Below are 16,299 nucleotides of genomic sequence, written 5' to 3' on the forward strand. Positions count from 1 at the left end.
AAAATAAACACTCTTGTTTCCCCTTCCATTAAATGGCCACCAGCACAAGTTAGGAAGAAACTTGGTAGCTTCCTCTACGAGACGACAACACCCTAAACATACTCATTAAAATATATTTTCCTTCCACTCTTGGCCCTGAAGGATCATCTCAGCTTACAAGAACTAAGCTTCTGTCTGATTATTAAATCATTTCTAAAGCAGATGGGAAACTACTGTGGTTTAAACAGCTAGGCTGAGACTGCATAGCTAAAAATAGTATAGCAGGCTCCTTTTAATTAGTAAGATGATCAGATATGACAGAAGAGAGAGATGTAGATATATGGATTTGTGTGTGTGTATGTCTTTAAAATTAAGTTATTACCTCAGTAACAAGTATTATTTATAACATATATGATACATGATGTCTGATTTTTATGATGTCATTTATCTTCACTTGGGCAAGAAGACAGGCTAACTCTGCTTTCATAATGTCAATCCTTGCTATATTCGAAAGGAAAATTGTAATAAGATAAACCTGCCACCGTGTGCAGTGCCATCATTTTTTAAATGAGGTGGATTAGTAAGTGCTCTGGTGCAACAGACTGTCAGATCTGCAATGTGTTGCCCAAAGCGAGTGCGGCTCCCCGAGGCCGACCCCGTCCCTTGGCGCAGTTAGAAGAGCCAGTCCAGCTTTGCACCTCTGACTCCACAGCCAGGAGCCAAGCAGAGGGCTGAACTGGTCAGGGACTGCTATGTCTACCCTACTGCTGTGCTGCCCATGTACTTTTGAGGACTTCTCAAAGCTTGAATGGTGAATCTGGGAGCAGAATTTGCTACTCAGTGTAAATATATCGGCATAGTTTATTTAAAAAAAAAAAAAACAAAAAACTCGCCTGTTCCTCTTTCTGGCAAACTCTTACAAAGTAGTAAATATGCAGATGGGCACAGTGATATATTTTGTATCAACATGCTTCAAATGTGTGCATATGCATTAGCTATATAAATACATTCCTCAGGAAGCCTGCCAGACATATACTACAAAGCTCTGCATTTGGTTTGTGTGTGCATCAGAAAGAACCCCTCCAGGTTTATCTGCTATATGACAGCTCACACTTACCTGCAGTCTCTCCTTTTCTATCTGGATGTACAAATGTTTCATATTTATACAGTGTGTGTACATACATAGCATGTATATATATTAATATGCATAAATACATAGAGACACGCAAATAAAAGCATATGTACTGTATATACACAGTCCAACATCTTTGTTATAAAGCTGAATATCACAGCAGTATGCCAAAACTGTAAGGCATATCAAGTCAAAACATACTTGATACTAAACAACACCAGAACAACTTGTTGATATACCTTCAGCGCTAGCTCCCTGCTGCCCATGAACACTGCTGATCCCATCCTGCACCCCTTCCCTACCTGTGCCAGCCCTTCCCACCAAGCCAGCTGTGCTATTGCAAGAGGGGGGGCACCCCAGGATACATACACAACACTGGGAGCAGAAGGAAGCCAAGAATTGCCCTCTTTCTCTAGAAGATCATTAGGGCCCAAGTAGCTGAAGATCAGAGATTGGTGAAGGATGAGAGGAGAGGACCTCTGCCCACTGCCCTTGAGGTCTCACCATCCCATTATCTAAGAGGTTTAACAGTGTCACATTTCTTGCCGTTACCACATTCCTTTTCAGGTGTTGGTACTATGAGCAAGTCAAAGGGTATCATCCATCACTACTTACATGAGTACTGACAAATGGGGGCAACAGAGGAAGCGGCTGCAGTGTAGTGGGTGGCTATGTATGTATATATATACACATGGCAGCACGAATCATGCATGGAGGTCAGTATGGATACTGTTGAAATGGTGCTACTAGAATCATGCTCTTCTGATTCTCTGCGCAAGGAAAAGCCAGGACAAGTACTGTAGTGGGCACACAGCAAGAAGACATCCACCCATTTAATTCTGGAAACAAATCAATTTGCTTTTGCAGCGATGATTAGCTGGAATGAGCACTGCAATGGAATTCTGCTCCCCACCCACCCCTTTTCAGAGCTGCTATTTAGATGAGCTACGGTACTAAAAGAGAAGCTGCAAAAATGCTATCTGCAAACATAAAGTTGAAATAAAAAGATAAGCATCCGCATTCCCCCCAGTGAAAAATGGAGTTCTGAAGAAAGGGAGGAGGGAGAAGAAAAAGAACTTACCACGCTGCGAGTGAACTTTTCTAGAGAAGTTCTACGACCTTGCTCATTCTCTGGCTTAACAGGGAATAAAGTGGGGAGAAAAAAATACAGAAAAAAAACCCTTCAGCTTAAATGCAGTTTTTCAAAACAGCAGCAAAATATAAGGCAGCAGCATGGGGAAAAAGTTGTAAAAAAAAATTGTAAAAAGCAGAAATCAATGTTTGCAATAGCAAACATAAGAAACCAAAACCCCTTACAGAATGAGAAACATCACTACTTCTACTCTTGGAGAATGTCACCTTTCCTCCCGTGAGTTTTTTGAACGGATCAAACAGCGTCTGTGCATTGCTGTGTCTCACAGCTATTGGTATTGATTTCATGTTCATTGAATTTTCCTTCTGTAGCTGTTTGAGCTGGGACCTCTGATTCTGGTTAACATCTGCCAAACAGCTGATTGGAGACTGCCGTCTACTTACTTCAAGAGATGAAAAAACACAGCAACTTTTACAACATTAAAAAACAGTGTGTGAGTGAATACAGTGCTGGAAGGAAAATCCTATCGAACTCATTGCCAGGGAACTATGTACTCCTCTACTTATCCAGAGGATACAAGCAGATTTCCAGTACGGTTGGCTACATCAAAACATGAGACAGCGTACATGTCAGTGCAAGGCCATGGAAAGACACAAGCCAATTTGGGGCACTGATATTTTTCTATCTGTGTCCAGGACTATTGATATGCAAGAAGACATTCAACTTCACTGCAAGAAGACAAGTGTACGTATCACGGCTCTATTAATATATCCATGAGAAGTCTGCTCACCATCACGTTTCATTCATTCGACAACAAGGAGATCTAATTGTCATTAAAAAGGAACTAAATAATTTATCGTCATGTATGTTGGCATATCTAGTAGATAAAAATTGTTATGGAACTGAGAAAAAAACTCAATAATATGAAGCAAAGCTCACTGCAGTCAGAAAACTGTGAGCATTGGTGATTTCCAGGAGAGAAAACTATTTCAGTATGGTGAGTCGGTGAAATGGAGATAATGAGATGGAAGTAAAATGGCAGTGAAGGGGATAAGAAGCTATTTTTAAGGGAAAGCCACAGTAAAGAAGGTGCATGATACTGCATTGGAAATAAGCATGGCACTGGAGCTCCTCATCAGATGATGTATTAAAATATTGGAGAGTGGCAGCTCATTGCACCTTGCCTGTGAGCCCCAAAGCAAGGGATGGGTGGGAAGGGAACAACAATAAGAACAACAAAATAGGGTGAGGGGGTCCCCTGGGAAGAGCTCCCACAGAGACCTCTGACAGAGAGCTAGAAGAAATGCCAGCAGGAAACACATTTTCAGCAATGCTCTTACTGTGATCACGCTCAGCTTTTCCTGTAGATGCAGCACATTTGGGCTGCTCCATGTTGTGGCCCTGGTACTGTGGGAACAGGGACATCAGTTCTCATCCTCTGTGACAGATATCACCTCAGCCAGTGCTGAGAACAGAGCCAAGGCACACAAGACAGGCTCTGTGACTGGTGGGGAGGCAAGGACATACCCTGGCTGCCACGAGGACAAATGCACAATTTCACCCAGGAAAATAAACACCTTGACAAAAGACAGTGCTCTGCTAGGCTCCGTGGAGCAAGGTGCTGAGAGTCTGCAGCATCACATTGCTGCAGGCTGAAAAACTGGCCCATTTAAGCTGAAGCATTGGAGTGCACTGGCGACAAAGGGGATCAAGCTGATGAAGCTGGTCTGCACAGTCTCCCTGTACCTACTGCCAAAATGCAGTGTCTTTTTTCTTGCTTCAAGCACGGTGAAGCAGCTTCCAGCCTTGCACAAATGCAGGGTGGTGGTCTCCAAGAATGCTGAGCACCCCACTGTGTGCGAAGAGCTCATCTAGCACAGGTCATCGCATGTGAGGCCATTTTCCTACCACAGCTGAGGACACTGTGGGGAAGCAGGCACAGGTCACCCCAAAGCACAGATGTGCCCCATAGAAACGCCTTGCAAGCACAGGCTGCAGCAATGCCGTGTCTTGGCATGGGGACAGGAGGCTGGGACCAGCTGAATGGAACAATCATTCCCATAGCATTCAGCTCTGAGTCAAAGTGTGACATTCTCTAATAAAATAAAAAGCAGCTGAGGCTGGCTGGCTGCAGAGCGATGAGCTGGCACGAGTAGATTTCCTGGCAGTGAGCAAGGGTGCTGGTGCATGGCTCCCCAGCTTCCCCTGCCTTCATCCCACCAGCACAGGAAAGAAATGATAAACAAAAAATAATGAAAAAAAAAAAATTAAGAAAAGAGACAGGCATTTCTTTGCGCTGTGAACACATCTTGGGTCCAGCCCAGGAAGTGTTGGATGAGATTGTGGATTCCAGAGGTGCAGCACAATGGCATTTGCACAAACACACACTGCTACTGCAAAGTGCCACATGCACAAGCCAGGTCAGGCAGTCCTTGTAGGTGCAGAAAGGAAGGGGGCCATCCTTGCCTGTAAACACAGCAGCTAACAACAAAGGACATGAGTATTTGGATAAAGCATGAAACCACCACCCCTGCTGTAGATGAACACGTCAGGCCAGGTAGGTGCTGAAAAACAGATCTTGTCAATTAACCATTCACTAATTATTCACAATTTCCTCTGAGTTTTTCTTTTCCCATGATTATTTATCTAACCATCCTGATTTTAAGTTTCTTTGTGTGGATTCTGCTGGCATAGAATTGTGTAAGTAGAAAATCTTATGAAAACCAGCTGACACTAATTATTAAAAGTAATTAGGAAAAAATTGCTCAGCATCTTTATAGCATTCAAACCAGTCCTGCCACTGAATCACACTGGTCATATGCACCCTGATGGGACCAAGCAAAGATGGCATCTGCAGTGGGAGGCAATACAGAGAACTGGGACAGAGGCTCTAGATAAAAGCAATGCTTCAAAAAGCGTATGCTGTAAAGGCAGTCTGCCCTTCCTGGCATGAAGCTCCCAGCCACCACCTTGCTGACATTTTTGCCAGGGACTTGAAAAGGAATTAGAAAATGCATTCAAAAGCTCAGTCCTCTGAACTGCAGGTCTGCAAAATTCCTTCCTTCCCTCCCAGGATTCATTTTGTTGGCTACTGAAGGAGAAAACCATGTGTTGCAGAGGGATGCTGCTGCACGAAAATGAAGGGTAATCACTTCCCTGACACCAGTTCAGGAAAAGGCTAGAAACATGTCCCCAGCTTCTCAGGCAGCCATTTATACCTGTCCAATGGGAAAAAGCAAGGGCCATGGACAACCCTACCAAACAGCTGAAAAAGTACTTTGCATCTTTTTGTTCTGAACACAGGGAGCTCACCTTTCAGTGCCAGCTGATGAGGGCAGTCCTGCACAAAACCCTGCAAACACCAGTCTGTGCCTGCTGTAGTGTGATGAAGCTCATTCCTGCAGCTCTGCAGCCCCTGTGGGACACTCCTGTGCCTGTGGGAAGCCACCACATGCCAGACAAGAACACGGGAGCTGTAGCAGTTCAGCCACTGATCAAGCTGGCAGTCAGGTGGAGATGCCCACCAGTATCACTGCTTCGCCTTCTTTTCATGCACAGTAATGGAAAGCACCTTGAGGTCTTTCCTGCTCCTTTCACAGAATCAACCAAGTTGGAAAAGACCTTCAAGATTGTGAGGCCTCGCAATCAGCCCCATGCTCTCTGCTTTGCTCACTAGGAAGCCAGCATGCAGATGGTGAATGGGGGCCAGGCCAGGCCCTCAGCCCTTCCTCCTCCCCACTGTGCTACTTCCAGTCAAACCCATGCCAGAGGCTGACCTCCTGCTCCCTGCTGAGTGCCATGAATCTGCAGGACGGAGGCCAATAGTATTGTGCTTTTAATAATGACAATGTGAAGAACAGAGGGGAAAAAAATCCAAAACAAAATAACAAACAATGTATGCTTGGTCTGTATGCAGCCTATGTCCTCCACTACCGTACATCAGTTGTGCAAACAGTGCATCCCTTTTATCCTCCCCAGACCTCCTCATAATTCTGTCCTTGTATCTCAGTCCTGACCTGGAACTTCTCTTATCTCTCTCCCTTTCATTACTGCACTCTCGGAGCAGGGAGTGGAAGCTCACACATGTGTGGTTATTGTACAATGTGGAACTTATAGTGTTTTCCAAACTCCAAATCCCAGCATCCCAACAATGCCAAGCATCTTTTGAGGCACTAAGGAAGCCTTGAGATGTCTCCACTGAGCAGGTAGCTCTTATTCTAGAATAGAATATGAAGCAGAGTAAAGCTGAACTTTCTTTTCCTCCCAAGACCACACAAGAATGTAAATGGGGAGAACCAAAGTATACACATGGATTTTGTGGTTCCGAGTCCTGTGCTTTAGCCACACAGCAGCCTTTTCCCTTGTCCTGCCATCTCAGCTTACCACGGCCCAGTGCTGCAGGGCTGAAAATGCCATAAAACATAAACACACCCGTGAAATATTCATGCGTGAATATAAGCCATAGGCATTCGTGTACTCTGTGCATACAACTATCTCTGTCCAAGTCCACAGTGCTGTTTTTTCAAAAAAATGTATTTTCTGTATTGTAAGTAATATTCATATTGCATAGAGGCAGCATTAGGACACTGTCTGGTGGATAAGACATATCCATGCTCCAGACAGACATACCTCATCAAGCCTTAAACAACTGCAGTGAATTTCTGCTCACATCAGTGAAGCCAGGACTTTGTGTGCAGGCTCTAAACCAAATCCTCCACCCATGCAGGCTTTGACAGCCCTCTGTGTTTCCTTCCTTCTGATATTTACAGGAATTCTAAATGGATGCCCCTCAAACCTGCACCAAAGGCATTGATGATCTTACCGTGCAGCTCAATGCACAGAAACTTCATGTTCTTTCTGTCAGCATTTGTGTACCTATGCTGCCTTGGAAATGTTCACTCACTCAACACAATGCGACATGATTGCTAAGAGCTTGGCAGATTCTGGAGTAACATCAATTCCCCCCTTGCATAGTGTGAAGCAGGTGAGCAATGCATCTACACAGAACTACATACTACTGCCTTTTTTTGCACCTCACTATGTTTACTTGTGCACCCACAGCTCTTTCTAACAGAAACTTGATTCTTACTTTCACGGCTGTGTTAACATGACACCAAGGCCTGTTCCTCCGGCAGTTTGCGGGGGGATGAGGATGTCATGCTGACACATCCAGGCCTTGATCTGACAGCAAACAAGGACTGCAGAAAAAAGCCTCTGGTTTGAATGGGCTCAGCTGGGAGGAGAAAACCCTTCTGCTTTGAAGCAGATGAACCCTCATGTGTTCAGCGGAGGGAGGATGGGGACGGCATGCCAAAAGCTGATAGAGAAGAGGATGGCAAAGGTTTTTATGCTTTATACTATCAGAGGACTTTGCATTGCACTTCCTTCTTTCCCTACCGCCTCTGAACTCTAAGAAGACCTAACCTTTTCAAATATAAGCAGCGCTGCACAGTGCTGTCTCAAATCAGACATTCTGAAACAAAGGGCTGACTGCTGCCCTCCATTATCGGCCCCAATCCACCTGCCTGCAGTCCCAGGCATAGCGGACAGAGGGGTTTGTCTCCTTCTGTCACACTGCGCATGCTTTCAGAATACACAGTGACAATCAGGACAAAAATACCACTGGGATTTCATGGTATTGTGCCAGTGCAACATAATTTGGCAGCACACAGAGAATGCAGCAGAAAAACAACAGGGAAGATGGTGATGAGAAAACCCACGCTCAGGCTGTAGGAGCCAGTTTATGAGTGGTCCTGGAAGTCAAAAAGAAGAGAGACATACAAATGTTAATATGCATGCACATGAACACACAGACTTACAGGAGTCACAAGGTGCAGGAAGCACGTGAACACAGCTACTAGTGCAGAGAGCTGTAGATTACCTCCCAGCCTCTTGGAAAGGATGGACATTTGAGCAGGATCTGCCACAACACCAGGTAACCACTCCTTCATTACCTTGAACTGGGGGTTCCTGGCAGAAATGCCGTGCTGGCAAAGCACACGTGGGTGCCAGCAATGCTAAAGAGCTCAAAATCAGTTGACCTGTAAAAAATGTGGCTGAAACCCTTAATTGCTGCATAGGTTGCAATTATTTCCTGTCTCCAAGGAAAAAGAACCATCTTTCTTATGGCAAGAGCAAGGGAAAATGAGAATGGAAATCACTACAGGGCAGTCTAGAGGTAAGGCATCCAAAGGGAAGATCACCTGGTGAGGCCGAGGAGGCGAAAACCAGAATGGGTGAAATTTGCAAGACCAATTAATAGATTGATGAGTTCTGCTTCTCATCTGCATTCTCATCTTTGTCAAAGGAAAAGGCAATGCAGTTTTAATTGCCTGCACTGCATTTGAGAGGCTGTTGGGCAAGACAAGCAAATTTCTGGATTTTTTTTTTTTTTTTGTCTTGGGCCATCCCGCTTTCCCAAAAACATGTGTTGAGGTTGTGCATACGGATGCCATACTCTGTGCCCCTGGTGAAGAAAACAAAAGTTCTCATTAAATAAAATTTTTTAAAAAAGGAAACAATATTTTCATTTTCACACTAGCAGCAAGCAGCAGGCGAGAATCAAGAGGTGCAAATAGATGCAAGCATGTCCTTTCCAACAGATACCTTCTTCTTTGCCAGCAATAAGTCCTGGTAAGCATTTGAACGGAGGAAGCGCGCATAGCTGTCACTCTTCATCAGCTTGTAAATGTGCTCCTGCGGGACAGGAGGAAATGAGAGACAGAGAATTGTTATCAAACCTCATTTAGACATCACAGAGATTTAAAACACAGTGAATTAGAAGGAGGAGAGACTGATCAAAGTCCTAATTAAGTCTGCTATTATCGATTATGTGTGTTGTGCTGGCATACAGGAGGTCCATCCTGGGGCAGGACCCTGCTGTGCTTGGGGCTGCATAAACACAAAGCAAAAAGATGGCCCTCACCCCAAAGGCTGGCACATATTATTCAGTAATCAGTGTAATTCTGTAATGACTACAGCTCTCAGAAATCCCCAGATCATGAGCAAGTGGCTAGCCAGGCTGAAACTACTGGGATGTCTCAGGAAAGAAGAAATAAATGCCAGAATTTGTCCCATGGATTAGGTTTCATTGTACTACTCATAGATACTTGCACTATCACCCCACCCTCTCATTATAGTTCATGAAGGGGAACCAATACTTGAACACATATCATTTCCTCTTAAACAGATGCCTAGAACAAACCAACCTATTCACATCCTGAAAAAGCCTTTATGTCTGGCTGACTACTCATGAAGTTTATTGGGCAAGTGCACACATTTGCACTGTATGTATAAGTTATGTCAGATGAGTCCCATCCACAGGGCCTTTTGACTCCTATTCAGTCAAACTGCTGATATTAGTTTGCTTGGAGTACATCCTCTACCTGTGTGCATCTTCAGATTTACAAAGGAGTGTTCCACTGCAGCAGAACCTACTCTTTTCCACTGCCTTGCTTAGTTTTACTTACCTGCAGAAAATAACTTAATTCTGTCAGCTCTTCTCCTAATTGTCTAATTGTCCTTTGATTTGTAAATGGATATTATCCCAAACATCAAGAAAATCAGATCAAAATACTTTGACCCAATAAGGACTGAGATTACATTAAAGGAATTCAAAGAAAAACAGGCACCCTAGACATTTTTCTTAGACTTTGCCCATGGAAGCATTCTTACAGAGTTAATGAACAGTTTTATCTACGCTGATTTATACAACGTAAAATATTCTCTCCTGCCCTACAGCCATTGCAGTTGAAACTTCAGAACAAGCAACCCAGATACAAGTCACAGAGTTTATTTCACAGTGTTAACGAGCCAAGCAAAATTCCCTTATCTTCACCATCACAGCCAATCAGAGATGACCTGTCTGTACAGAGAACTGCCTCATTCAGCTTTCTTGTGCTATTCAGTGCATAGTTCTAAGAGGGGCATAAATGCCACTGTTTTTTACTAAGATGCACAATCAAATGCATCCTTTGAGCTACAACCTGGCGTGGAACACTTCTTACCAGTTCATTTCATTTCCACAGTTGCTTTCAGACCTGTCAAACCCTCACTTGTGTGGCATTATCTATCTGAAGTATAGCACAAGATGTTGCAATAGAAATGCTCATATACAGTCATCTAGCAAGCATGACCCCTTCTCACTGCAGGAAAAAAAAGAAGTGAGGTCACAGCTCCATGCTGATCACCTCTGGCACTGCCAAGGATTTCCCATCCAGCTCTGGGACACTCCTTTTTACACAGGGCAGAACAAGCCAAGCATGATCTGAGCTGAGGACAGGGAAAATAATGCATGTCATGGGTACAGTCACTGGCAAGCTTGTATTTCTCTGGAATGAATTATGATTTTCAGCATGAAATCACTCTCAAACACCTCAATAAAAGAATTCAATAGGAATAGAAATAGAAATTAACTTGAGTTAATTTAAATCAACCACATGGCAACCAGTTCATCCATACCGTTATCTCTTAAATTCTCTGAAGGAGACTCTACCTCCTACTAATACATTCTTCATAATTAAGTGGAGAAAAATAACCCTAACTGTATATCTAGAAGACTTTTCCTTCTTCCTCATAACTATGGGGCAGCTGATGAGTACCTGGGGCAGGCACTCTGCAGCCCATCAGCAGCGATGGGTCAGAGGGGTCTCTCAGAACCTCTCTCTTGCTGTGATCATCCCCCAGTGCACCTGTAAGGCAGAGTGCTGGAGGGAGCAGTGCTGAGCTGGGAAGGAAGGGGCCGTGGGGCTGAAGGCAGAGCAGTGGGCAACAGGGACATTTTGGTTGACATTTTGATAGACAGCTAATTAAATTTTTGACTACCTTTGGATTCCAAATGGTTTCTTAAATGGTCAGATAACAGGGTCTGCTCTGAAAGGCAAAGATAACATTTTTGGAAGACAGTGTTCAATTTTCATTGCCACACAAGCAGATCACATTAGGTGCTTGCACATAAAAGAAGAACAAAGCAGAGCAGAAACTGCTGGCTATTCAACCCTCCAGCATGCTGGCAACAACTATCAGTCTTGCTCATGTCAAGATGACTTCAGGTATTTGACCTTAAAACAGTATAAACTCAATATCTGACTGCTGAAAGGGGAAAAAATTACTTTGACCCTGAGATGAAATAAACCAGAAGCCAATGTCTTAGCTGAGGCCACTCTCTGACGAAGTGGACTACTGCACATTCATCCCCACTGCCACCCTGGGTAGGTAGCTGGTATGCAGGATTTTCTCTGCTTTTCACATCCTGGAATCACTGAGCAGCAACCCCACTACCTTTCAGCTGTTCACCAACGACATAATCAAAGAGGGAATTCTTAGGCTTGGAATGCTAATGGAGAAAGAAGGCTGGGCATAGGGAAAGGGAGGTACATGCTTCAGATGCAAACTTTACAGCTTAATTGCAAGAATTCAAAGGGCTTGCTTTGAAGGAGTACTGGAGGCACAAATGATGCACTGATCATTTATTTTATAGCGCTTCACTTTTGAAGCACCTAGAGAAAATCTGAGCCAGCTGCTCAGGTCAGCAATGACTGCCTTCCAATTTGCAACAGTCCAGGACAGCTTACATTGCTGCAGCCAACTCCCTGCTGAGACTGCACCACAAAGCTTCCTGCAGAACTGTGGCTGCAGTCCACATTCAGCTCAGTTACACAACAAACCTAGCTACAGGACAGGAAATGCTGGTGCCTGGGACATTTGCTCTGATCCTTAGCCTAGCCCATTCTTTGTCACCAAGCTGTTTGCTGCTATACCTTCTGCAATCTGCAACTTTCTAGGGAGAATTTATAGCTAGCATTTAGCAGCTCCTAATTTCTTAAATAAATTGAAAGCTACTTGAGGTTGAGCAACTGAGCATAATCTTTTGAGGCAGCCTGAGCAACGGGCATATTAGCAGAGGTGCGTGCACAGATTTAGCTGCCCTGTGCAACATGTGCAAATTGGCTTGTTCCCTTGCATCACAGATTTTTAGCTCACCTGGGATCACAGCAACCCGCTGGTCTCTCACTTTCTAATTTACTGAGCAGCTGCTTTCATTCCTTAACACACGGTAGAGAGGGAGCATAACTTCACCAAAGACTGCAGCCAGCATCTCCAGTGGTGTGCCTGACACTTACACGTGCTCCAGGACATACCTGAGGCTGCTGGCGATAAATTCAAGCCCTCTTATCCTTATACTAAGAGAACTTTGCATTTTATAAACTTGCTTGTTACAATGGAATGAGCTCATTATTACTGACTCCCTGATTACACAAAGCAAATTAACTATTTGTCTGATTTTTAACAATTCCTTTGCAGGACTCCTGCAAACAGAGTGGGCTTACTGCTGACCATCCTCAGTGGTGCTCCTGCGGTCCTGAGTCAAGATGCCATCCTTCTTGCTACTACCACTGCGTGGCAAACAGTAAATTTCTAAGGGTAAAAGGTTCTCACTTCTGTGAATTAGTGAACAAAGGAACCAGACACGTAAACCGCAGAAAATGCCTCTTCTGTGGTGTTACATGTAACCTCAGCTTCAGCAGAAGTGTAGGGAAATAAATGCTGATAAACTCCAGCATCTCTCGGCTTGTTTCCATTTACAAGCCCTATCTCTGGAAGGAGATGAAAGACAAGCTCTGCACATTTTCTTGACAAAAGAGGAATGGGAAAAAAAATAGAAGAAAGTTTGCAACCCAGACGGGAATGTGGGAGGAGGCTGAGATAGCAGAAACACCTCAAAGCTGCCCTTGCTTCAAACCAACGTGCTGCAACGTGACCAGGGCCCTCTTCCCCCCACAGGCAAAACACAATGACCCTGAGGAGAGTGCGTAGCAGCTGAGCAGAACCTTGGGAACATCGAGAAATATGTGGGAAAAATCCAAATGACAGAAAAATAACTAAGCAAACTGGCTTGCACAGAGCACCTGGTAGGCCTCTGGAAACCTGTTATCTATTGAGAACATTTATTTTCAGCAGAATATCTTGGTTCTTTTCTCTGAAACATGCACGTGATAAAATAGCCATGTTGGTAGTTAAACATAGCCATTGCTAGTCTCACCTCTTAGCCACTGTGATATTTTGTGACAGGTCTGAAGCAGGTTTTGCGGTTGTGAAGGCCAAGCACAATTTTCTCATGACCTCTGAATACCAGCTTGATTCCAGCGAGCCCTTAAATTTTAACTTGCTGAGGGAAAGTTTTCTCTGCTTGTGCCTTAGCACAGTTGTACACTTGGGTGGTGAGGGGGATAAGGGGGAAATGTCTGATGTCTTTGCTCACCTCAAGCCCACGCTTCCCACTAAGCACACCTGTAGCCCATATTGGGGTTTTACATCAGATAGACACTGGATAGCTAGACAGCTGTTGGGAGTCACCTGAGCCCCAGTGCCCCACTTTGTCATTCACAAACAGGTTGGGAACCACTTGCTGTAGCTATCCCGCTTGCATCCCTTCACCCTGCCACCAAGACCTGGCATTATAATAAGGCATTTACAGACACCTTTTTATGGTTTACTCGCAAGCAGGCGAACACAACAGCTGCCCCTGGAGCCAGCTCAAGGGATATTTGCAGCATGTCAGACAAATCCATTTGAACACAAGCCTCAAAGCAATATAAAGCAGCAGAGAAAACAACTAAATAAACAACAGCAAACCATCATGAATGTTCTACCTTTGCACTGGGGGAGAATGTTCTGCAGATTCACGCATGAGAGAGCAGAGCCTTATTGAACGCCTCGCGGCCTTCACTGGAAGGGACAACAGAGGCCAGCTGAGGCCCTGTTAGGGGTCTGCATCCCAAAGGGATGTCCCCAACTGCACAAAGAGGATAGAGGAAGGAGAAAACAGGATGATGCCATTCTGAGCATGCAACGAGCAACTGCTGAACCTTGAACTAGGCACGGGAAGCCATAGCAGCTGCTGGCAGACATGGTGAAGGTGAGGCATGCAGAAGACCTTCACCCCTCAGTGAGCCCAGCTGATAACATCAGCGTGGGAAGGAGGAGGGGGAATATGGGGTTTTCAACCCAATTCTCTTTCACATCTCCAAATCCCTGCTCATTCGGGTCCCTGCAAATAGCACTGTGTCATTCCCAGTGATGGTGTGCTGCCTTTTTGATCAACCAGCCCACATTAACCAGTGGTGCCCAGCAGCACTGCCACCCAGCACAGCTCTTGCTGCTGCTAGAGTGCTAGGCTTGCCTGATTGATAGTTTAGAAAATAAATGTTTCAGGTTGGTAAGTGACACTTAAGGGTCTTGACCTGAGTATGAATTGCTCTGGAAAATTTGAGCAATATCTTTTTGGCCTCTTTGAAGTTATTTAAGTGACAAAATAATTTACACCCACAGTTTATCTGGTGTATTTTCTTCACACTCAACCAAGTTGTTTTTACTACTTCAGAAAAAAAAAAAGATGAATAATTATACTATAACATAGACTTACCTCCTTGCTAATCTAAAAAGTATAAAACCTCTTTTCAGACCCCAAATGAAATTACACCAGGCACAGCGACGTAAAAGAGCTTTAGCAGGAGAAATCACTGTAAGCAATGAGAGCTCATTTTGAGTAATACACAGAAATCCTTTGTTTAGCCCTGTAGATACAAAGTTAGAAGCCTAATGTAAATCTTTTGTGCGAAAGTGCATTGATAAAAGTAACACATCAATTTAGCCCCGGCTCCTCTGTAAATGGATGAGACAAGTGGTTTGCTTCATACCTTCAGAGGTACAGAAGGGCTGCAGTGCTGCTGGGGCTAGGGCAGACGCACTGCAGAAGGCAGAGCCCTGCCAAGCACCGTGCAGTTTAGGGGTCAGCTTGGTACTGCAGGAGGATTTAGTCCTAAATATAGCAAGGGCTATCCAGGGAGACCAGAGTGGGCTGCCGGGAGTCTAACACTGTGTGAGCAGCTTTAGGTTTTGAAACAATGATCGTGGCTAAGAGGCTGATTCCCACAAAGTGAACCAAATCCTGGCTACTGGCAAAAAGCCCAAGTGAACAGGTTTTGCCTGGGAGGAGGGGGACAATCTCATGCAACACTTGGAAGACTGGTATCTCTTTTCCAGGCAATACAGTACCTAGGAGACACAGCAACAAATATGGCTTTTTGTGCTTCTTAGACACGCTGCAGTACAGCCATGAGACAAAACTACTCAACTTTTTGACCAAGATCTTTGCAAGGCTGCCTGTAGCTTTTTCTTTCTTTATTTTCTAGGGAAAATCCTGCCAAAAAGCTGAGTTCCACTCTTGGAAGGAATATGCAGCATCCTTGCCACAGCAGAAATTAAACTGGGGCAATCTATGTCCCCTAGGGGACGGTGACAGCAGGATGCAGCCTTACAGAAACAAGCAGCATCCAGCTTCTGAGTAAAGGTGGTGATGCTGAGGTAGGTAGGACTGATCTTGCTTGGATGCTGACACAGGGAATACATCCTGGATACAAAAACTGCCTTCCAAGTCTCGTAAGCATTTTGGCTGCACTGCTATATCCCCTTGGGCAAGCCTTTAAGCGAGCTCAAACTCTTCAAGTCCATGCTACAAATACTTATCAAAAACTTGCATCTGTTTGCAAATTAATGCAATTCAGACAGCACAAGAAAAACATTCATACCTGCTGTGGTCTGAGAAGAAGAGGTGTGAAACACGTTGCTGATAAATCTCCCAACAGATTATTATTATTTTTAATTAGAAAGATGAACTCTTCAAGAAATAGCAAGCCTTAGGACAATTAGACTGCAGTGTTCCAACGTGGGTTGGGCAGTGTGGAATTGACTTATCTTTAAGACTGCTCATCCACTGTCCACAAGTGGTGGACTTAAGGAGTCCTGGCTGCTCAGGAGGAGAGGGATGCCTTTGCAAGCACTTTTGCTCACTGCCTGGGAGAAACAGAATAGTGTCAGGTATGCCCTGACTTTCACACAAACAGGAAAGACTCCTGCTTTGCAATAAATGGTTGTTTTTTGCAACCCAGATGCACAGCACTGGCACAGAGGTCCCAGAGAACCAGCCTGAGTGTTAAATTCAATTTTTAAGCAAGCCAGAGGCTTTCCCATGCCATCCATTCAAAGGTATTTTTCGGAATTAGGAGATGTCTGGTAAAGACAAAAGTTGCTTGTT

At 44.4% G+C, this 16,299-nt stretch overlaps 1 protein-coding gene across 9 annotated transcripts in view; it reads right to left on the reverse strand.

The window, feature by feature from the left end:
- The window catches only part of RGS6 (regulator of G protein signaling 6), a 236,549-nt gene that overhangs the window by 14,740 nt on the left and 205,510 nt on the right, over window positions 1-16,299 (reverse strand). For 8 of the 9 annotated variants that reach the window (XM_090141090.1, XM_090141087.1, XM_090141092.1 and 5 more), the window contains one exon: window positions 8,811-8,900. In XM_090141090.1, the coding sequence (XP_089997216.1) occupies window positions 8,811-8,900 (90 nt within the window). Of the gene's footprint in view, window positions 1-2,192; window positions 2,247-8,810; window positions 8,901-16,299 lie in introns of all 9 variants that reach the window. The other variant, XM_090141088.1, reaches the window with a different exon arrangement.

This window comes from Phasianus colchicus, chromosome 5, assembly GCF_987193195.1.
Source record: "Phasianus colchicus chromosome 5, bPhaCol1.hap1.1, whole genome shotgun sequence".
Classification (NCBI taxonomy): Eukaryota; Metazoa; Chordata; class Aves; order Galliformes; family Phasianidae; genus Phasianus; species Phasianus colchicus.